General features: G+C 36.4%; 6 protein-coding genes across 7 annotated transcripts; 3 read left to right on the top strand and 3 right to left on the bottom strand.

Moving 5' to 3' along the window:
- The first annotated feature begins 1,998 nt into the window (after nt 1-1,998).
- Nucleotides 1,999-3,851, top strand: LOC124632894 (nucleoside-triphosphatase THEP1-like). The gene is made up of 4 exons (XM_047167891.1): nt 1,999-2,170; nt 2,245-2,501; nt 2,729-2,926; nt 3,216-3,851. The coding sequence occupies exons 1-4, from the start codon at nt 2,125-2,127 to the stop codon at nt 3,288-3,290; spliced, it is 576 nt and encodes a 191-aa protein (XP_047023847.1). The 5' UTR covers nt 1,999-2,124; the 3' UTR covers nt 3,291-3,851.
- LOC124632892 (leucine-rich repeat-containing protein 40-like) lies at nt 3,282-6,252 on the bottom strand. Of its 2 annotated transcripts, XM_047167888.1 has the most exons (4): nt 6,076-6,252; nt 4,872-5,059; nt 4,562-4,674; nt 3,282-4,282 (listed from the first exon to the last, which is right to left on the bottom strand). In XM_047167888.1, the coding sequence occupies exons 2-4, from the start codon at nt 5,048-5,050 to the stop codon at nt 4,020-4,022; spliced, it is 555 nt and encodes a 184-aa protein (XP_047023844.1). In that variant the 5' UTR covers nt 5,051-5,059; nt 6,076-6,252; the 3' UTR covers nt 3,282-4,019. The 2 variants fall into 2 exon arrangements, with proteins under 2 accessions (XP_047023844.1, XP_047023843.1); XM_047167887.1 differs by lacking the exon at nt 6,076-6,252 and having other exon boundaries at nt 4,872-6,017.
- A 1,290-nt stretch (nt 6,253-7,542) lies between these two features.
- On the top strand, nt 7,543-8,905 carry LOC124633326. Its single transcript, XM_047168512.1, has 4 exons — nt 7,543-7,807; nt 7,933-8,051; nt 8,406-8,560; nt 8,699-8,905. Exons 1-4 carry the CDS (start codon nt 7,657-7,659, stop codon nt 8,868-8,870), a joined length of 597 nt encoding a protein of 198 aa, XP_047024468.1. The 5' UTR covers nt 7,543-7,656; the 3' UTR covers nt 8,871-8,905.
- A 1,410-nt stretch (nt 8,906-10,315) lies between these two features.
- LOC124633495 lies at nt 10,316-11,513 on the top strand. The gene is made up of 4 exons (XM_047168735.1): nt 10,316-10,397; nt 10,692-10,815; nt 11,198-11,224; nt 11,375-11,513. Exons 1-4 carry the CDS (start codon nt 10,316-10,318, stop codon nt 11,487-11,489), a joined length of 348 nt encoding a protein of 115 aa, XP_047024691.1. The 3' UTR covers nt 11,490-11,513.
- Nucleotides 11,514-12,066: 553 nt separating this feature from the next.
- LOC124633118 lies at nt 12,067-14,013 on the bottom strand. The gene is made up of 3 exons (XM_047168216.1): nt 13,967-14,013; nt 12,696-12,959; nt 12,067-12,420 (listed from the first exon to the last, which is right to left on the bottom strand). The coding sequence occupies exons 1-3, from the start codon at nt 14,011-14,013 to the stop codon at nt 12,156-12,158; spliced, it is 576 nt and encodes a 191-aa protein (XP_047024172.1). The 3' UTR covers nt 12,067-12,155.
- Nucleotides 14,014-14,664: 651 nt separating this feature from the next.
- On the bottom strand, nt 14,665-18,312 carry LOC124633443. The gene is made up of 3 exons (XM_047168667.1): nt 18,136-18,312; nt 17,613-17,849; nt 14,665-14,851 (listed from the first exon to the last, which is right to left on the bottom strand). Exons 1-3 carry the CDS (start codon nt 18,215-18,217, stop codon nt 14,697-14,699), a joined length of 474 nt encoding a protein of 157 aa, XP_047024623.1. The 5' UTR covers nt 18,218-18,312; the 3' UTR covers nt 14,665-14,696.
- Nucleotides 18,313-19,392: the final 1,080 nt, after the last annotated feature.

The raw sequence follows: 19,392 nt of genomic DNA, 5'->3' as shown, positions 1-19,392 counted from the left end.
CATTCGGCGAGTTGTCGGTTTTTTGGGCACATATCAAAGGAATCGTGGCCCAGCTTGGCGTGTGGTGTTTACACATTCGGCCAATGTTTAGTTCGTCACCGGCCGCTGAGGATAGTATATACTTTTGTATTGCGTGTAAAAATAAATATAGTAGTAAATATAGTAGTGTAGTATAATATAAATATAGTAACATAGGTAAATATAGTAGTGTAGTATACAAATAAATAGTCGCAGCCTTAGTCACATCGACGTCCATCGCAAGTGGTTTGCCAGGCAGCAATGAGCCATGCGCCAATGTGTAAACACCATTTGATCGTGGCCTACATTTGTGCATTGCACAGCTTGGCCCAACACAGGCCAACGTGTACTGGGGCCTTAACGAAACCGGAATTAGCGGCTGCTACCCTGTTGACTACATTCTTTCCCAACAAAACTCGAGTTACTACACCGACTGAGGCCATTTTTGTGTTCAGTATTAATGTTATGGACCATGTGATTAATTCGGGCATTATAAATAATGCCCGAGCATTATGAATAATGTCTAGCTTTATCGGGCCAAGTGATTAATAACTATCTTAACTTCATTATTTATCACATTGCACGGGCATTATTATATTGCTACATGACAGTTGGGCAATTTGATAATAAAGCAAAAAATTGAAGTTAGTGACGAAAACGTATCCCACGTAACGGTTGCCCGGGTAACTGGGTTGAGGAGGTCAGATAGGGCAGTCGCTCCTTGTAAAGCACTGGTACTCAGCTACATCCGGTTAGACTGGAAGCCGACCCCAACATAGTTTGGGAAAAAGGCTCGGAGGATGATGTGACGAAAACGTATCGCTGCAAAACCGACTCCACGTAGTCTTGTCTGTCCTACCCCTAGAGTGCAATTCAAAACCGCGTAAGTGTGGAGGGGCGAGGCGGCCTGCGAGCTGAGGCGCAGGTAGTTTTAACGCTCGCCGACGCGGCTGAGGCTGGCCGGCTGAGCCGGCCAGCAAGCCGAAGCTGCGGCGGTGAGCGTGAAAACCATCTGCGACGATAAGCTCGCATGGGACCGCCGGAGCCCCGCAGCACCGGAGCCGTGACAGAAGCCATGCTTGCTGCATGTTGCTTGCTTACATTTTAAACGTACTGAGTTAAAAAATTAGAAGCTAAATAAATAAATTTTATGATGTCATTTAATAGTATTTTAGAAGTTTACTGTTAGAACGCATGCTACAAATTTAGATGCTAAAAAATAACCATCATGCGGAGTTGTATTTAGAGTGGTTTACTTAGAAGATAACGAGTGGCTGAGATAGTATTATTTAGATGCTCGTTAATTGTGGCTGACTTAGTAATTAAGAAGGCAACATACATTATTCGGGGCGAATAATTATATTAAAAAGGAGCCTGTTTAATAAGCACCCTTTAAATATGACTTTCCTTAACTTTTAAATGCAAAAACTAGTGGATTTTTAAGGCAGAAGTCCTTCATAATTAATCCAAATCATGAGGCTGATTATTTAAGTGGTTTAATATTTAGTTAATTTTAAATTAAATGGCAATAACAATAAAAAATTGAATATAAATATGTTATTACGTTGCTTGTATTACTTTGCCCAAAAGGTCATGGGCAATATGTATAGTGCCCGGTCAATTTGTATATTTGAATAATTATTATCAAACTGCACTCTCATATTGGGCATTTTTCATAATGACCGGGCATTATGTATACTGCTCAATTTATCACTTGGTCCATAACATTAATAAACGACTAGAACGTTGCCTCTCTTATACAATACTGAATGAAATAAAGCCCGATAAAAGTAAAACGCCGGAGCAATAACTTCGGCAGAATGATCTTTGATACAACGTGATAAAAATGTAAAAATGTAATTGATAAGAGGACTGGAAGAGAAAGCAAATATAGATTCCTCAAATGTGTGAAAGAGAAGTAAGACATTCCCCAACAAGTTGAAATGTCAAGTGCGAAATTGCTGGGAAAGGGAAAACTAAACGTTTTGACATTTGCTATGCAAAACAAACAAATAACCTCACTTTCAATCAGCTGATTGAACCCCCAAATGTTATTATTTTAATAACACAACAAAAATTGCCTTGAAAAGTTAATGTCCAGGAACGATGACGACTAAAAACTACACATTCTTCCTTTTAACCGGCGAACCTGGTTTGGTTTTTATAATAGGATTTTTTTTAGGATTGTTTGCGTAACAAAGTGCCTTACAACCAAATTGTTTGCAGGAGTCGGCAAGACTACACTTACTAAGAAGTTATCAACGGAAATTTCATCAAAAGGTATTCAGACTACGGGATTCTTTACTGAAGAAGTAAGAAAGGGCCGTTCAAGGGAAGGATTCGATGTTGTAACCCTGGACGGGACTAGAGGCAGACTGGCGAGAGATCAGAGCTTATTAACGGAACCAATAAAATACAAAGTTGGAAAGTATGGTGTTCTAATTCAGGAATTTGAAAATGTGGCTTTGCCTTCATTGATAAAGGTGAACCAAAAAAAATTTACCTTGCTCTAAAACTTCATCGGGGCAGTCCTAAAGCGGGCGATACCCACCGGGCGCCTAAATCAACCGATTGATTTTTGTAGGACGTGGTTTCTCATCTTGATACAAAAAAAAGTTCTCACGATTATAACATTTGTTATATTCAGTAGGGTGAAATACTCATTAGTTAGACTTACTAGAATTTAATTTTACTGTTCTTTTTTTTCCAGCCAGATACAACTCAGCCACATTTGTTGGTAATAGATGAGATAGGCAAGATGGAATTCTTCAGTGATTCATTCAAGACTGCAATAAGAACTATTTTTAGTCCTTCATCGAACTGTGTTGTACTGGCCACTATTCCTGTAAGGAGAAGCGATCAGTTAATCGAGTCTATAAGAAATCATAACTTGGCCAAAGTGTGGATGGTAAGAAAATGGTTTTATATTTTTTCTTTCAGTGTAGATATATAGATTTTAACTAAAAAGTTTATTTTTCCACAAGGGCAAAGATTTCACTTAATTTTCATCCTCTCTCCATCATCATTTTCATCCTCTTTCCGTTGAGGATGTTAGCTAGGCAGTCACTCCAATGGTACTAAGCTGCATCCAGTCAATCTGGAAGCCGACTAATGTAGTTTTGGGAAAAGGCTAGGCTAGATGATGATGGTTAAAAACCATGAATGGTGTGTAATAGTCGTTTTTTTTTTGTTACCAGGTAACCAGAGAAAATAGGAATACAATTCATAATGAAATACTTAAGGAAATAAATACCACTCTGAACTTCATGTGACATGTTTATTATAGAGCTATGTATAACTAATATTTATTTAATTAACATGAAGAATATGTAACATTCATTTGTTTGAACATCTGTTTAAAAGCACCCGTCATTCATTAATGTAGAAGCTGAAATTATTTTATAGTTTGAACCCCCAATGGAGGTGATAAGTTTACAAAAAAAAGTGTTTGCATATATTAATGCATAATAAAAAATAAACATACTGCGATAACAAAAGTAATTGGAAAACATTAAGTATGATCAATCACAAAATATAAGGTCAATATCAATAGTAACATTGAAATATGAAGTAATAATAGATTTAATATACAATAGCAACAACATTAACTTTCATTGTAAAACTATTTGAACTATTTATTACTGTAAATTGATATTTATGTAACGCTATGACATTTCATAGCATTGATGCTATTTTTACGGATTTACTTGAAGGAGTTGCAAATGTGAAAAAATATTGGGAGCCAACTAGTTTTGCCTTCACCTAACACTTACTAAAATTATGGCACAATAAAACCTGTTTCAGAAAACTGAGTTTTCAGGGTGTAACAGATAGACTTGTGTTTTATTTTAAGTAGTTAAATTTGTTAGCAACACTGAATTTTACGTTAAATTAACTTTCAATACAAGTACATAAGTAAAAAAAAACAAATTAAGTTTCCATGAAAAAAGTATTGATTCTAATGAATTGAAAAATAAAGTACTATATCAAAATGTTAAATATCAGCTTTCATCGTCAGAATAATCATCAAACTGCCCATCGGACTCATACGGTTCTTCAGGGTTGCACATTTTCTCATACTTCACTTGATCACCTATAGACAAGACATGGGCATCCATAGGGCAGAAGTTTCCTTCTGCCATCTTCTTCTTGACGAAGATTAGCCAGGGAGAACTGGGTGGGGTGACTGGCTTGTAGTACTGAGGAATCCAATGACTGTCTGAGTCCCAATCTTCGGGTGAACTGGACCGGGAGTCCACTATTTCTGGAAATTAACAATACAATATACTAAATGTCAGGTTGCCATTTTAAATTAACTAAAAGAGACCTTTCTGAAATGAATATTCAAGGAACTCTGAATAAGTAGGAGTCTGTGAACATAGGGACAAATATCTGAAAAGACACAAGATATATAGATTAAATCAAACTTTTCCTTGTGCTCTTGCCTGCATCATCATGCAAGAGGGATCTGTTTCCTGCATCTTGTTTTTCGAAGTCTAAGCTAACTTGTCAAAGTTGTGTACAAATAAAAAAAATAACTTACCTTGTTTGCTGTTACAACCTTCACTATCATTGTTTATTAAAGCATAGAGCTCTTCATCTTGATCACAACTTGTATAGCTGCGATCACTATCGTCATTTACAACTTCAGGTTTTCTGAAAAAAAAAATTAATAATTTTAGAAATATAACAAAAAGGAAATATTTTTTTGTTTGTACTATAAAGACCCTGAAATTACTCAACCAATTTGAAAAATTCTTTCACTGTTGGTAAGCTTCACTCTTCCCAACATATTGTATAGTTTATCCTTTTATGGGCAGTAGAAGGTTAGTCTATAATTTTTTTGCTCTTACCTTCCATCAACTCTGTCACAGTGGTTCGCTCGTAACTTAGCTTTTTTCACCAAATATTCTTCATTATTAGGTTCTTCAAAGTAGTTTTGAGCAAAATCCAGTTCTTCAAAATTGTTCATCGTATCTAAACCTTCACATAAGTTGTTATTGTACAGATCCAGGATTTTCAGACTAGACATTTCATGTAACTTTTCAGGAAGCATACATAGTTTATTGTCATTTAATTTCAGAGTAATTAATTTGTTTAATTTGTACATAGTATCAGGCAGGTAAAGAATATTATTGCATGACAGGATACAAATCTCTAAACTCATCAAATTACCAAACTCATCAGGTAGACTAGAAATATTGTTTTGAGACAGATTTAGTTCTTTTAAATTCTTATACATATCTATACTAGAATTGATGTGGTATAGCTGCGTATTGATGAGATTTAGTTTCTCTATTTGTTGGCACTCGTCAAGGCCAGCACATGGTAAATGATCCAAATTATTTTTAATGTGACTGTAATCCTCACTGCCTAATATCACAACTTTAGCCTGAGAGAATGTGGACATAAACTTCACATATTTACTAAGTCTACAATTATGCACATCTATTTCCTCAACTGAAATTTTAATCTTTACAATCTCTTCAAAATAACCATTTTCAAAAGACAGGCATATGTTTTCATTATTACTTAAATTCATATAAATTAATTTATTTAGGTTTTCTTTCCAAACCCACAAAGGAGGTCCTTTAAGATTATTATTCGTTAAGTTGAGCCGTTCTAAACTATGACAGAAGCTTGGTTTGTCGTTAAAGAACTCTATTGAGTTAAAAGAAAGGTCTAGACTTTTTAAATTATCTATGTTTAATACACTGGGAGGCACTTCAGTTAATTTGTTGTGAGATAGTTTTAGATGGAGTATATTGTGCGGCAGTTTCATGTTTTCATCAAGACTTGTTATTTTTCCATTGCTTAAGTCCAGGTCAGTGATGTTAGCCATAAATTGTATATTATTGATGATATCATTTTTGACTAAGACGTTTGTTAATCCATTCTTTTTGTTGTTTGTTTCGTTTCCAACCATTTTTAAATTGCAATTTAAATAAACAGTTCAAAAAAACATAACCTTCCCGGCAATATAAAAAAAGCTGTATGTTATAAAAAAAAATATATAGCTGTATATAATTTACGTAGGTATCGAGAAAGATAACTTGCACAAAAGGAACACAGCTGGTGTTTACGTAAACATGTTTCAATATTAAATTAACACAAAAAGTATTGTAAAATATTTGAAAACTTTTGGCCTTTCAAAGTGACATTAATGTATTAAATTAAATTATAGTTAGTCAATGAATTAAATCAATCAACAAAAGTTTGGCAAATTGTCTAATGTCTATTTGTCATTTTATGACACTATGACAGTGACGTATTTTATTTATTTTCAATTCGAGATCATGGCTTTTGAGTTAGCTGCCTGTCGAGTTCAAGAGGGAGAGTACATAAAGGAGGTCGTAAGGGGAATATATAAGGGAGTGCATCAGGGAGCACTTTAATGTCGGTCATGCGCCTGATCTCTCTCCGGAGATTTCGGATTGCCGTCCCATCGGGCTATGAGAGTGAACGAATACCTAGGTAGTGAGTGCACTGTGTCTAGTCCACGCAAATGCTTGTGCACTATAATATGTCCTCTCCTTATATGAGAACAGCCGCCGTAGCCGAACATAAGAGGAATAGATAAGGGACTACATAATAAGAAGCAGTGTGATGTCACAAGTAAATTATTATTGTTGTGGTTGTTACTTGTGCAGTTACACTCACAAAGACAACCCACTAAAGTTTTTTTTTGGCAGGGGAAAATCCTCATGAAAATCCCCTTCCACCTGAGGTCGGTGGAGGGGGTGTGCCGACCTCTTACCGGCTAAAAACCCACCCAGTGTTGCCACCAATTACCTTTTGTCGAGGGCACGGGTATCGCCAAAGCAAAAGCAAAGTATTCTTCCGCACCCCCGACAGGTATTGGCCCGCCAGTTGTTTGAAGGTAGGCTCGAGGCCTCTTTCTGTTCGGATGACAGACGCCCCTAGTCTGTCGCCTAGTCGGCCATCCTGCGACGCTACGTCTACTGCGGGCGGGGAGAGTGATAATAGCTTCGCTCTCCCTTCCCTCTTCCTTTGCGACCATCACATCCTCGCAAGAGGAGGCAACGGCATTCCACCCTTCTTCGCTGCCGACCATGCAGGTCACGACGGCTGGCAGTGAAAGATTACCAGCAGCATCCACCACCTTCGCTAGGTCACAGCGCTGCGTTGCCCATTCTGGGCACTCCACCAGCGACTCTTCGCTGCGAATGCGACAGTGGTGACATTCAGGCGTGGGCTCCCGACCTATGCGACACAGGAACTTTCCGAAACACCCATGTCCGGTAAGAACCTGTGTCACCCGGAATCTAAGGGAACCCACTAGGGTAGTTTTATATTTTTTTACTAAAGAAAGATTCGCCTATTAAAGACTCGGTAGGTAACTACTCATACCGAATTTGATAATAAGAGCCAAATGTTAGGTACCACTTAACTAACGGTACTCGTAACACAATGGTATTAGGTATGCTGCCAATACAACTTTTTCATAATTTACAAACAGGCTGATGTAACCATTTATATTGTTGCTTAAGTTGGGCAAAAAGTGTACCATTTCCCCTCTAGAAGCAATGTTTTGTAAATACGTTGTAGGAACAAATCACATGTTTTTTCTTCCTTCATAAAAGTCGTAGTCGCAAGTGGTCGCGTTTAGGACCTAGAATGATTTTTCAAAAATATATTCCAGTTAATGTGATTTTTACTTTGTTATTCGTTACGGTTGTTCATGGTGCAAAAAATTCAGATGAATATAACGGCGGTCAGAATAAACCAGATATTGCTAGACAGGGGAAAACAAAGAAAGCTCTTATGAGTAAGTACCTAACACATGGTTTTTCATTAACATAACTGTTTTACGTCCATGATTTGACCAAGGGGTCAAAAAATTGGCAAATATAACATCGAAATAAAACTTTAAACCATTTTTCATAATTTTAGCTCAGAAAACAGCAACAGGGACGTTCTCAAATGTAATAACTCAAATACAGAATTTGCCGACAATGGATCTCGGCAGAAAGTTCCGGACGCCGTGCAAAACTGGTAATCGTTGTGGAAAGGTAATCTCGATCATTGTTACTTCCAAGACTTATTTCAGATTTTATTCTATACTTACCTACTTATTTTTTTAAAATTCATCTGCTATTTCGCAAAGCCAGAGTCAGTCAGAGTGTAGATTTTTCTATGTTTTACCTAAAAAAACTCTCGTCGCTATCATCCACTTACCGACAAGGCTGAGGCATGAGGCTAAGTTAGCATTCAATGTTTAATCTTTGAAAAAAAACCGAGTTACTAGAGGTATCAAAAAGCTTCATCTTTAAAATCGGATCCAAAATTTCAACCAAAGAACAATAGTGCTGATCCTACATAACTGAGAAAGGAACTTAGTAATTAATAAACCTAAACTTTTTCAGGTAATCAGAAGACTGATGGTGCCAAAATTGGCGCAGCTGGAGAACACGATAATGGGCATCATGAAAGAGTTGGCAAAGCTGCCTCCTGGCTCCCGACTCCCGGACAAGTTCACGAAGACAGAACCCATTAAATTACTGTTGGATCAAAATTATAAGTAAGCTGTTACTTAAATACTACATTGAACTTCAGGGCATAAAATACGATTACAATATTGCTGAAAAAGGCACCAAAGCATTTCTCAAAATACTATTTTCCAAATGTTAACGCCAGTTATATTTTTCCTTTTTACCAGGGAGGATGTATGCATGGACAAGCTCGAGTCGTGTCTGAAGGAAGATAAGCGGAGGAAGCGAATCCTGAAGAAGTTATTCTTCAAGAAGTATAACTCTTTGCGACAAGACCTCATTGGCTACGGAGGACGGAGACTGTGGGGCGGCGAGGGCAACCTTTTCTATAGGAAATAAATGTAGTTTATATGATAATATAGTTAATTATAATACTGAAGTTGTTTTGATTTTATTTCCCTGTTAGACATGAGGAGAGAAAATGAAAGAAATCGCATAATACATAGTGTTTTGCACCACTTAAAAAGTTGCACATTCAAAAAGTGCTGATTTTCAGCTTAGTCTGATTGAAACCAGAATTAAATGTACTACCTCGTATAACTATCTTCAAACAGACGGTACAGGCCTAGTACTAAACCCGTTTTTTTTAAGACCACGTTTTTAAAGGAATAAGGCTCTGGTAGACTCTAAACTGAGACGTAATTTCGTAGAAAATTGAAAATAGCCTAGTTTATGGCAGATATTTTTATATGAATGACACCTGCTCTACACACCTTTGGAACTAGTGTTACCTGCCTACAGAGGTTAAAAAGGCTTTGCATGACTGACGACAGAATATGTGGAAGTAGTTGATGCCGATGGACTAAAGTCCACCAGCATATCATAAGGAAACTATTATAAAGTATTGAGAAAAAATTTAAGATATTGAGAAATTATAAAATAAATATCTACATAGCTGTTTCCCTTCACATGAGCAGCGCTTACCTGATGGTAAGTCAGCGATTATTGCCGTCAGTCAATGGAAGCCTGCAAAGCCTGGGCGGCCTTATAAAAATAAGTTTCTTTTGGTAGGTGCATAAAATGACATTTTATGGACCATTTAAGCAGAACTTTGGAATATAATTGTTTGGTCTGGACCTCGACTACGTATAGATAATCAGTAGATACCTACTAAGCAGTCAAAAGTAGGTGAAAAAAGTGACTAACAACGTAAAAGGTTCCCTAACTCCTAACAACCATCTAACAACACATTTACCAAAGCTGACAGCAAAATTCGATATAGCAGAGTGTTTTCTTTTGTAAGAAAGAATACTAACTTTTCAATCTGCCCTAGAATTTCAAACTAATTATAAAATATAGTTATTGCAACATCGGTAGGTCGAAATACATAGGTATAGCTAGTTACTCTTAAATAATTGAGTAAGAACTTAAATGCCAACTATTTTGGTTGCATGGGTAACTGCTGAAATGACCTTTGCTTTTGAAACGACCTCAAAAAGTAAGTGCAACCTTTTGAGGAAGTCTCCGCGAGAAAAAAATGTAGTCACGTGCAGGAAACCTAGTTATACAATCCATTGTTCGTAATGTCTACGAAAGAACCGCTAAAACACACATAACAATTTAATAAACATGTTGCATGTTTTACAAACCGTCATGCTAACGGAAGTTGAAAGCCTAAATCGGAATCCAAATTAGAACCAAACTTTTCTCTGAACAACCTGCTTGCAGTGGTTGCCATTTAGTTTTTTTAATATGATTTTTAAATTGGAGTGCTAAAAGAATTTGCTTTTGTGGCCAGTAATCTCTTAGTTCTAAACCAAAAAGACTTTATTCATTCTAGTAAAATGTGCGAAACAAAATTAAAGTTACAAGTAGTTTTAATAGTTTTATGTGTAGCGTTAAAAGGGCTTCAGGCTGTTGATGATTGTAAGTTTTCTTTTGTCTTTATTTATCGACTCTTTGGTTACTTTATGAGTAGAGGTATGAAATTTTGATATTTAGAAAATACTAAAGGTAAATGCGATAAATGCCAAAAAATCAGAATTTCTTCTTCAGGTTCTCAAATGTATATATATGCAAAATTTCCTTATCGTAAAAAAATAAAAGCGACCTTCATGTTTTTTAAATGCGAAAATTCATAAGTCATAAGGTAGATATTATAAATACCTCGAAGTTCCTCTTATATGGTGATTAAGGAAAGCGGCGTTTTCCTATTTTCAGCACTATTATTCACGGTGACGCGAGCACCTCGGTACTTCGGCATCCTTCAGGATCACAGAGGGCAGCCTTTGTCCGTGGAAGTATCAGAAGAATATATGGACCAAGACTACATCGCCACTAATAGGTAAAATTCTCTACCCGTAATTTTAAATCATCCTCATGTTTTACAAATAAAATATCTTTATCTTTATCCTCCTGCCCTTGTTCCAATGTTATTTGGGGTTCCATACTTTTCTATCTGCATCTTACAAGTTCTTTCTACTCGTATAAGATAACATGATTTGGGCTCTCTGTAATCCCACAATGTAAGGTGTAGAGTGGTGAATGTATTGACACATGATTAATGAACTTGAGTCTAGAACATTCGCGACATTTTTTGCACAGTTTACCTATATTCTCGGTTCAATTAAAACGTGAGCAGGATGTTTCACTTTTTTAAGATTAAGAATTTAATTTATTATCAAACGTTGATACTGTTTAGGTAATGGTGTATTTTTATTTTCTAGGAAGCGGCACAAAATCGATTGGAACAAGTGAGTTTTTTATTTATCACGAGTGTGCCTTTATTTAAATTTCAATTTTAAGTTTAAGCAAATTATTGCTAAGATATTTTTTGAAAGGTATATCTTTAAATTTTCTTGCCAGTCTCAGAAGAAATAATTGTACATAATTATTTTTCCTAGGAATCCTTTGGACATGGACGATTTCGATGATGATGACACCGAGGAGGTATTCGATGATAAAGACAAAGATGTTAAAGTGCCCAACAAATATAACTTACAAGCCGGTCCCGTATAACTTGTGTGTACTTGAAGTGATAGAATTAAGTTGGTTAAGTAACTATGTAATAAAGATCTCGTTTAAGAATACCCCGAGTACTTTATTCATCATTATCATCAGCCTTTTTATCGCCCCGTTCCGGGCACAGGAGTCCTCTTACACAGAGAAGGATTGAGCGTTAATCACCACCGCTCAATGCGGGTTGGTGATTTCAAAATCTATATTCGAACCATATCACACTTTACGAACCATACACATATTTGAGAGGTCGGCTATTTACCTGTAAGATTTTTTTATATCGCAGTAGTGTAGCGTGGGGCGAGAAAACTGTGAGGCGCTTATTACGCTTTCGTGTTTGGTAATCATGCTTGTCATTTGTCATTTGGCAAAGCAAATTAAAATAGGTACTTATATAATGTACCTTCCATTTATTGTTTTGATGGATTGAAGTAGATGGATTAATTCCTGGTTTAGTTGACATTCTTGTTCATGAGTGACTAGTAGTATATTAGTAGGTAGTAGTATTGTGTGATGAACGTTCTGGTCTGGGTATTATGATGATAACGCAACAACTTTGTAGCCAAATAAAGTCCAATTACAATACAAGCATATAAAATAGAAAAAAACCGTTGCTAAAAAAATCATGTATTCTAAATTCAAGTACAAAAATAAATAAAAACAATTCTACATATCTAAATCGCTGTACATCTTTCCTAATCTGTCTTCTAACGACTCTGGTACTTGATCCGGGAAGAGAGGCATTCGGGCCATTTCCAGCGACTCTTCGGAGTAATCCTTCGATTCTTCGGAATACTGGTCGTCTAAATGATCCTGGTATATTTTCTCGCATTCGCTGGGGTGCTCGCTTTTCATCGTGCTGGGATGGTAACCCAGCGCTTCTATTGGACCTACTGTTAGGTACGGCACTTGGGTTGTCACTTCAAAATGTCTCCCTGTTGAATAAGAAAATTAGGGGTGAGGTTTTATCTTCGTTTATCTACTAGGTAGAGTAGATAGCGTCTGTATAATTTTCATAAGTATTTTTTATTAATAAAAGAAATAAGGGTAAATTGATTTTGAAATAGAATATTTTTCACGTATGCTTAGAGTCCGCATTAACGGGGGATGGTTTTTTTTGCAGAACTTAATGATAAAACAATAGGTGTTGAAGAAATTATGAAGTACCTAGTACTAATTTAAGTTACAAAATCGAATGAACCAAACTTACGATCAATATGATCAGGGAATATAATAGTAGCCATGGTCTTCGCAACATTGTCATCGTAGTATTCGGCGTAGATGCCCACCTTGGCGCCATCGTTTACTTCGACGCCTTTCGGCTTCTTGGTGCATTCCTCCTCCATGTGTCTTCTGCCGGACTGCACCCCAGTCCCGTGAGGAGGGTGTAGCAGCTTCGGAGGAGGAATCTCGGTCAGAGGCATAAAGTTCTTATCCACATGGCCACCCACGGGTTTCACTTTTGATAGTCTGGAAAAAAAGTTGACAAAAGGCGTGATGAAAGTGTAATAAAATGTGATTCTAATTAGTCGGCATTTTAGATTGGCAAATAATTTTGGGCGCGTATTTTTATTTTAACAAAATACGTTACACGTTAAACGTTTACTATAGTTCGGCCATTCAGAGAATGCGTTCCTGACACGTCGCGATTGAACTGACGACGTAACTACATTCATTGATTATTGATATAATAATGTTGTTTTAATGCTCCTCAATTGTTAAAACGGTAAACAACCAGCAAAAATATTTTTATCGTAACTGCAACGCCATTGCAAAGTTACGTCGTCAGTTCAATCGCGACGTGTCAGGAACGCATTCTCTGAATGGCCGAACTTATAAGACATAGTGCAACAGATATTAAGAGTGGGGGCTGGTGAGTCGTGCCGTCAAGTCTATGTATTTGTACTTCAAAGTGACTTAACATAAAATTCAATCGTTATTTGTTTGTGAGAGAAAAAAAATATGTGTCCATTATTTTTATTTATATAAAAGACGGACTTATATAGTTTTTTTATTAGCCATGCCTATTTTTTTGCCATTTTATAAAGTATTATTACGTAATTTTTGCACATAGCTAGTAACGAAACAATGTCGAAGTAATCAAACAATGAACCAGCTGCTTTGCTGGTTGTGGAAGAAAAAAAATTTGTATGGTGGTTGTTGGTTAATAGTGGTACACAACATTTGTAAAATTAATAAAAGGAATTATCGGGAAAATGACAACTACAACTTGTTTAATGTAGCTTAAACAAATCGAATGCATTGTGTCGATGAAGACGCAATTATTTTTTTTATGCTTTGGCTTGTAAAGTTGTCTTGCGCTATGGTTTTCGATTTGGAAACGATAATGAACTTGGATTAAAATAAAACAAGAACGATAAACATTTTGGTGCACGAATTTAAATTAAGAATGTTTCTTTTTTACATGCCAATGACAATATTGTAACAAAGAGGTTAGTGCTAAAGGTTGTACTCACTTATTGACTAATTTACTTGTCCTTATTTCTGCACCCACATAATACATTTGCAACAAAACTGTGATATATAGAAACTCCATCGCGATGTTTAACAGGCACTACAGCATTTTCACTATTAGGCTGAACACTTGGAAAGGTCTTTTAAAGCCTCCTTTCAGATACCAAAACAATGAATGAAATTCTCATTGTTGGTGCACAATGCAACAGGTGGTAGATGAATCTTTTTATTTTAATTTTCTTTTTTAATGACGGTTTGTCGCCAAATGGCGGAGGTTACCTTTATCAGTGAAACTTTTTGGTGTAGATCTTTTGTAATTGACGAGATTTTATTTTGATTACGTAAGGTTTTCCGTGTATTGTACGGTTAATAAGGTCGGAGTCGTGGTGTTAAAAGCATCTGCTTCTCAAATACGAGGGTTTTGTCTGTGCATTTCCAGGTCAGGTAAGAATGAATGTAACTTTTCGAAAGTTTTATGTGCATATGTTCTAAGTGTATCTTAGAAACCAGACACAGTCGATGAAAGAAAACAACTGTGAGGAAACCTGGGCTTGAGTCAGAAATCGCCTATCCTCTTCAAGTAAGGGAGGTGTGTAATCCTCATTTCTAGTTTATATGAGAAGTACTTATCCAAGTATATGTTTTGAAATTAAGTGTTTAATGAAAGAAAGTTTTTTGAGTGTGGAACAAAAAAAGAGCCTGAATATACCAATATATTTATTAAGCATTTTACTAAAAGAACCGTCCCTTCTTCTTCTTGTATACGATAGGATCCAAGTGCCAGGTTTGGTTGCCTCCGCAGGAGACCAGGGTAAAGCAGCCTCCGAACACGATGGGAGGGTCGGTGTCAGGTACGCAGATGTTATCTTGGCAGAACGTGGCAGTTCCTGGTGGGAAAGAATTTAGTGATTTGAATTAGGAATATTTTTGTTATTAACTATTTTTTGAATTAATCTTGCATAGCTGGTTTTTTTATGTTGACGTTTTTGTTAACTGTGTGTCATTTTTAGGGTTCCGAACCTCAAAAGGAAAAAACGGAACCCTTATAGGATCACTTTGTTGTCCGTCTGTCTGTCTGTCTGTCAAGACCCTTTATCTCAAGAACGCGTGGACGTATCAAGCTGAAATTCACATGAAATACTCAGGTCTATTGTCCCTTTAAGCTGTGAAAATATCAAACTTCTAAGCCAAGCCAATCAAAAGATACAGCCAATTATGTCGATATTTTCAACAAATTTTGGACACTCGCAAAGGAATCAAAACCTACAGGATACTTCCCGTAAACTCAGAGTCTTGAAATTTGGCATGAAGCATTGTCATATAATGCAAATATAGGAAAAATTGCGAAAATCTCATTGTTTTAGTTATATAATATAAAAAAAAAATATTTTAATAAAATGAAACTTACTACCTTGTTTCTCACGAACGAATAAAGATATAATAAAGATATCAAAGTTTTCATACACCTTGTTATAAACCTACTAAACGCAATGAATCAAGTATTTAATTTTCTATTAAAACTTGCCAAGTAATCATCATTAAAAAGTAACTATTTTTAACTGAGGTATGTGTATGGAACTTGGTACTTATTCAGATCTCACTTCTTTTATAGGCGAAGCATTCCCATATTATCGAACTTGGCAGTCTTTCACATTTTTGTTTTGGGTGGGATTTCATTTATTTTTGTAAGGTTGTTTATTTTATTTTTTTCTTATGATGAAGTTAGTTAAAGAAATGTCTCATTTATACTATCTTTTAGATTTTTTAATATGCACTATGTTTCTTACAAAGAAATGAACTAGATTAACTATGACTAGATTTACCAACTGACTGACATGACATGTTATCATATATTATGTTCGTGGATCAAAGTTACACATTCGTTATTTTCGAAAGTGAGTCACACTTGACCGTTTTCAGATTTTTACTTTACTTTGACTAAATACAAACCTTTGTACCATTCGAAGATATATTATATAAATATAGATAAATTTAGTTCGTTTTAGTTCCTTAGGGGTATAAATTTACACCGGGTATAAAACACCTTCATTATTTTGAAACCGACTCACACTTGGCCATTTTCAGATTTTTCCCTTTACCTTGACATAAAGACCTACCTCCATGCCAAATTTCAAGTCAATACGTCCATTGGAAGTGGTCTAGGTTTTTGATGAGTGAGTCAGTGAATCAGTGAATCAGTCAGTGAGTGTATAGTAAAAATAGCGATTTTCTGACGTCAATATCTCAAGACCTACAATAGGTATATTAATGAAATGTTGTATTTTAGATAAGTGAGGGGGTCTCAACAGATACTAGAAATTTGATATGCGTAAATAAAATAGATTTTGAGTTACAGGGGGGTCGAATTTGGCCCGAAATGGTTCGTGTAATATAACCCACGGCGGGTGTGTCGCCTTTTTTGCTCGAACTTGGCAGACACACTGCCGTGTGTCTAGATAAAAGATCCCATGAGTAGTGAATTCTCATCACCTAAAATAAAATAAGCTCCAACACAAGGTTACGTTATAAATTGTAAAGGAATTCCCATAACTATATCTGATCTTTGCTACCGATCCCACAATGGCAGTTAAACCTATCTATGTGGAAAGTCTTCGCCAATACGAATAAAATAAGCCCAAACACGTGGTAGTTGCAACATACCGTTCAGAAGTTCCCTCGACTCTCTGTAGTCTCCATAATCAAATCAGCTCCAAACCTTCACTGTTTACAAGTACCCTCAAAAATACACTCACATGTCTGGTTTTGACTCGATGCGTGACTACAATATTCAAGAGTTGCCATCGATTTCTCAGGGTTTCCAGATCCTCATCAGAACCTGGTCATCCGAATTGGCATGTTCTTTCTTTATGAAAAGTCTTTAACAATAAAAACTAGCATTGCAACCTGTACAATCCTCTGAAACTGCTTGTCTTTTATATTTTTCAAACGATCCTGGACATTCGTCTCCATGGAATTTTAATAAAATATTTATATTCAAAGAAACGTCATACCATTCTCCACGATTTAAAACTACTTTGATTCATGTCCGCCACTTTTTACAAAGCGGGTCAGATATGCCCAATGACCTTTAAGACATAATTAGTTATTTTCAATCAGATTTCTGAATGATGACTATAAAATGTTGTATATAAATAACTTTAATAAAATAACTTTTACAAGGTACTGGCCTACTATTTTAGTTATATTATAAAATAAAAAATATTAGCTATTTTGACTCTCACGAAATTACCATAACTATGATTGTTCTAAACTGAACGGTTGGCGCGAGACTCACTTTTTATCTATACAGGATTTGTACGGAACCCTCGGTGCGCGAGTCCGACTCGCACTTGGCCGGTTTATTGTATGTAAGTCTCGCTACCTGCGTTTAGCTAACGTAGGTCTCACGAGCGAGAGACACAGCTTTATAACGGTAAAAAATATAGCTTTTTTAATTCATCGAAAGCCACCTGTGTGATCTATTATATTATGTAAATAAATATTATATTTATCTATGCTGCTTTGCTTGATAATGCTCCCATTATTTTTATTTTTTTATAGTTTACACCGGGATTGTGGACTGTGACACAGTGATATAAACGAATACTGCTGATAACGACCTTATACTGTAATTATACCACTCCTTACCAACATATCCCGTAGGCCTGGCCTGGCGCTTATTCTTGACGTAATCCACCACAGCCTTCGACAGCGCATAGAAGTGCTTGCTGGCCTTATACCTCATCTTCGCCAAAGCAGCGTCACAGTCACTCTTGTCAGCTCTGCAGTGGTATACCAGGTTCCGTGTGTTGGCCTTCACCATCTCCTCTCGTAACACCTGGTATTTACTGTCCGTGTGCAGCATTTGACCAAATCTGACGTTCACTGGAATTTAGGGTGACTTGCAATTAGTGATCAGAAAAAAGCTGTCTGAAACTGAATTCACTCGCGTCTTCTCCCGATCAGGATGACAACCAATGAGAATAAAAAAAAAAAAATCTTTGAAAAAGTTGCTGAGATACGATATGCTGAGAGAGATAAGTGTGTGAAATCTATGTACGATTTAAATGACAAGATGCAGTTGTCCACCAGTGTAAATCGTGGTGGATTTTCGAAATGCCAATTCCTATATTACCCATAACAAATAAAATCTATGACTTTCCTTACTCACATCCAGCTCCAACCAGATACCCCCCCACGCCAACATTGTTGGCGAAACACGCCAACACAGTGGCCAACACGAGTCTCTTCATGTTTGTGGCAACACAAACTGAAATGTTATGGCCGACTTGACTAACCAATAGCCAATTAGGATAATTTCATGGCCCAATTTAGATTAACGACCTGTTAATTGGTGAATATAGATTGGAAATATAAGTGTACTAGCTTTTGCTAGCGGTTTTACCTACGTCCTGTGGAAACTTCTCCACGAACCCGGATAAAATGTGACCAAAGCCCTCTTCGGTAAACAGGCTATATAAGACTGAAATAATTTTTCAAATCGGACCTGTAGTTACGGATATCAGCGCCTTCAAGCAAACAAACAAACTCTTCCGCTTTATAATATTAGTCTTTGATTACAGTATAGATATCCTGAAAGTAAGATCTATTTATTTATTTAACAGTTTTGTACACATAAAACACAAACAATAATAAATAATAGAAAAAATTGTACAAGGGCACAGCTTATCTCTAATGAAATTTCTTCCAGCAGGCCCGTTCTATGTAGCAAAGCATTTCTAGCTAGAGCAGTGGTTCTTAACCTTTTTGACATGAGGGACCACTTTGACTAACGTTTGTCTTGCCGGGGACCACCTCATCGGTTTACCTAAATTAGTACTCATTTCTTTATCAAAAAAAAGGAACTGAATTTTTGGGTCAGTTCTACTCAAAGCTAAACGCATGTCGGCAGTTGTGTAGGTAAGCAAATGCAAATAAAGAAAATCTTCCCTATGCAGTTTCCAAATGCGCGAGCGAAGCGAGCGCGAAATTTTTATCGGACTTAAACCAAAAATTACGTAAAATTTAGCCCAAACGTACTTAACGTTTTGTTTGTTGAGAAATGCAAAAATAAGGGCCATAAAATAGTTTGTGGATACGCGAGCGGAGCGAGCGCGAAATTTTATCGGACTTAAACCAAATATTACGTAAAATTTACGCGAAATTTTAATTATTTTTTAAGACTCAAAACCAAAATTACGTAAAATGTAGCCCAAACATACATTATCATGAATGGGGGGACTAGGTACGACACACCCGATATACGTCCATGCGAAAACCCCCGCTCGCAATTACATTGTATAAGTCGATAAAAATAAAGTTAGATAACGTAAAGCAACGTCGCGAAGCTAAGCTTCACGGACCACTTGGAATGCCTCCAGGGACCACCAGTGGTCCGCGGACCACCGGTTAAGAACCACTGAGCTAG

The sequence above is a fragment of the Helicoverpa zea genome, chromosome 9 (genome assembly GCF_022581195.2).
Source record: "Helicoverpa zea isolate HzStark_Cry1AcR chromosome 9, ilHelZeax1.1, whole genome shotgun sequence".
Taxonomy (NCBI): domain Eukaryota; kingdom Metazoa; phylum Arthropoda; class Insecta; order Lepidoptera; family Noctuidae; genus Helicoverpa; species Helicoverpa zea.
The sequence above is the reverse complement of the archived record's forward strand: the minus strand, read 5'-3'. Positions and strand labels throughout refer to the sequence as shown.

What these genes read in the sequence shown, in the direction of transcription:
- LOC124632894 (XM_047167891.1), top strand. Translation starts at nt 2,125, where the DNA reads ATGACGACTAAAAACTACACATTCTTCCTTTTAACCGGCGAACCTG. An exon ending in CCTTTTAACCGGCGAACCTG is followed by an intron (nt 2,171 to 2,244) that starts GTTTGGTTTTTA and finishes AATTGTTTGCAG; the next exon opens with GAGTCGGCAAGACTACACTT. An exon ending in CTTTGCCTTCATTGATAAAG is followed by an intron (nt 2,502 to 2,728) that starts GTGAACCAAAAA and finishes TTTTTTTTCCAG; the next exon opens with CCAGATACAACTCAGCCACA.
- LOC124632892 (XM_047167887.1), bottom strand. Translation starts at nt 5,944, where the DNA reads ATGGTTGGAAACGAAACAAACAACAAAAAGAATGGATTAACAAACGTC. An exon ending in TGTGACAGAGTTGATGGAAG is followed by an intron (nt 4,675 to 4,871) that starts GTAAGAGCAAAA and finishes TTTTTTTTTCAG; the next exon opens with AAAACCTGAAGTTGTAAATG. An exon ending in AGGTTGTAACAGCAAACAAG is followed by an intron (nt 4,283 to 4,561) that starts GTAAGTTATTTT and finishes GTTAATTTCCAG; the next exon opens with AAATAGTGGACTCCCGGTCC.
- LOC124633326 (XM_047168512.1), top strand. Translation starts at nt 7,657, where the DNA reads ATGATTTTTCAAAAATATATTCCAGTTAATGTGATTTTTACTTTGTTA. An exon ending in AACAAAGAAAGCTCTTATGA is followed by an intron (nt 7,808 to 7,932) that starts GTAAGTACCTAA and finishes TCATAATTTTAG; the next exon opens with CTCAGAAAACAGCAACAGGG. An exon ending in CTGTTGGATCAAAATTATAA is followed by an intron (nt 8,561 to 8,698) that starts GTAAGCTGTTAC and finishes CCTTTTTACCAG; the next exon opens with GGAGGATGTATGCATGGACA.
- LOC124633495 (XM_047168735.1), top strand. Translation starts at nt 10,316, where the DNA reads ATGTGCGAAACAAAATTAAAGTTACAAGTAGTTTTAATAGTTTTATGT. An exon ending in GCTTCAGGCTGTTGATGATT is followed by an intron (nt 10,398 to 10,691) that starts GTAAGTTTTCTT and finishes TCCTATTTTCAG; the next exon opens with CACTATTATTCACGGTGACG. An exon ending in GACTACATCGCCACTAATAG is followed by an intron (nt 10,816 to 11,197) that starts GTAAAATTCTCT and finishes TTTATTTTCTAG; the next exon opens with GAAGCGGCACAAAATCGATT.
- LOC124633118 (XM_047168216.1), bottom strand. Translation starts at nt 14,013, where the DNA reads ATGTATTATGTGGGTGCAGAAATAAGGACAAGTAAATTAGTCAATAA. An exon ending in ACAAGTAAATTAGTCAATAA is followed by an intron (nt 12,960 to 13,966) that starts GTGAGTACAACC and finishes CTTTTTTTCCAG; the next exon opens with ACTATCAAAAGTGAAACCCG. An exon ending in CCTGATCATATTGATCGTAA is followed by an intron (nt 12,421 to 12,695) that starts GTTTGGTTCATT and finishes TTCAACAGGGAG; the next exon opens with ACATTTTGAAGTGACAACCC.
- LOC124633443 (XM_047168667.1), bottom strand. Translation starts at nt 18,217, where the DNA reads ATGAAGAGACTCGTGTTGGCCACTGTGTTGGCGTGTTTCGCCAACAAT. An exon ending in GTATCTGGTTGGAGCTGGAT is followed by an intron (nt 17,850 to 18,135) that starts GTGAGTAAGGAA and finishes CCTAAATTCCAG; the next exon opens with TGAACGTCAGATTTGGTCAA. An exon ending in CAGGCCTACGGGATATGTTG is followed by an intron (nt 14,852 to 17,612) that starts GTAAGGAGTGGT and finishes CTTTCCCACCAG; the next exon opens with GAACTGCCACGTTCTGCCAA.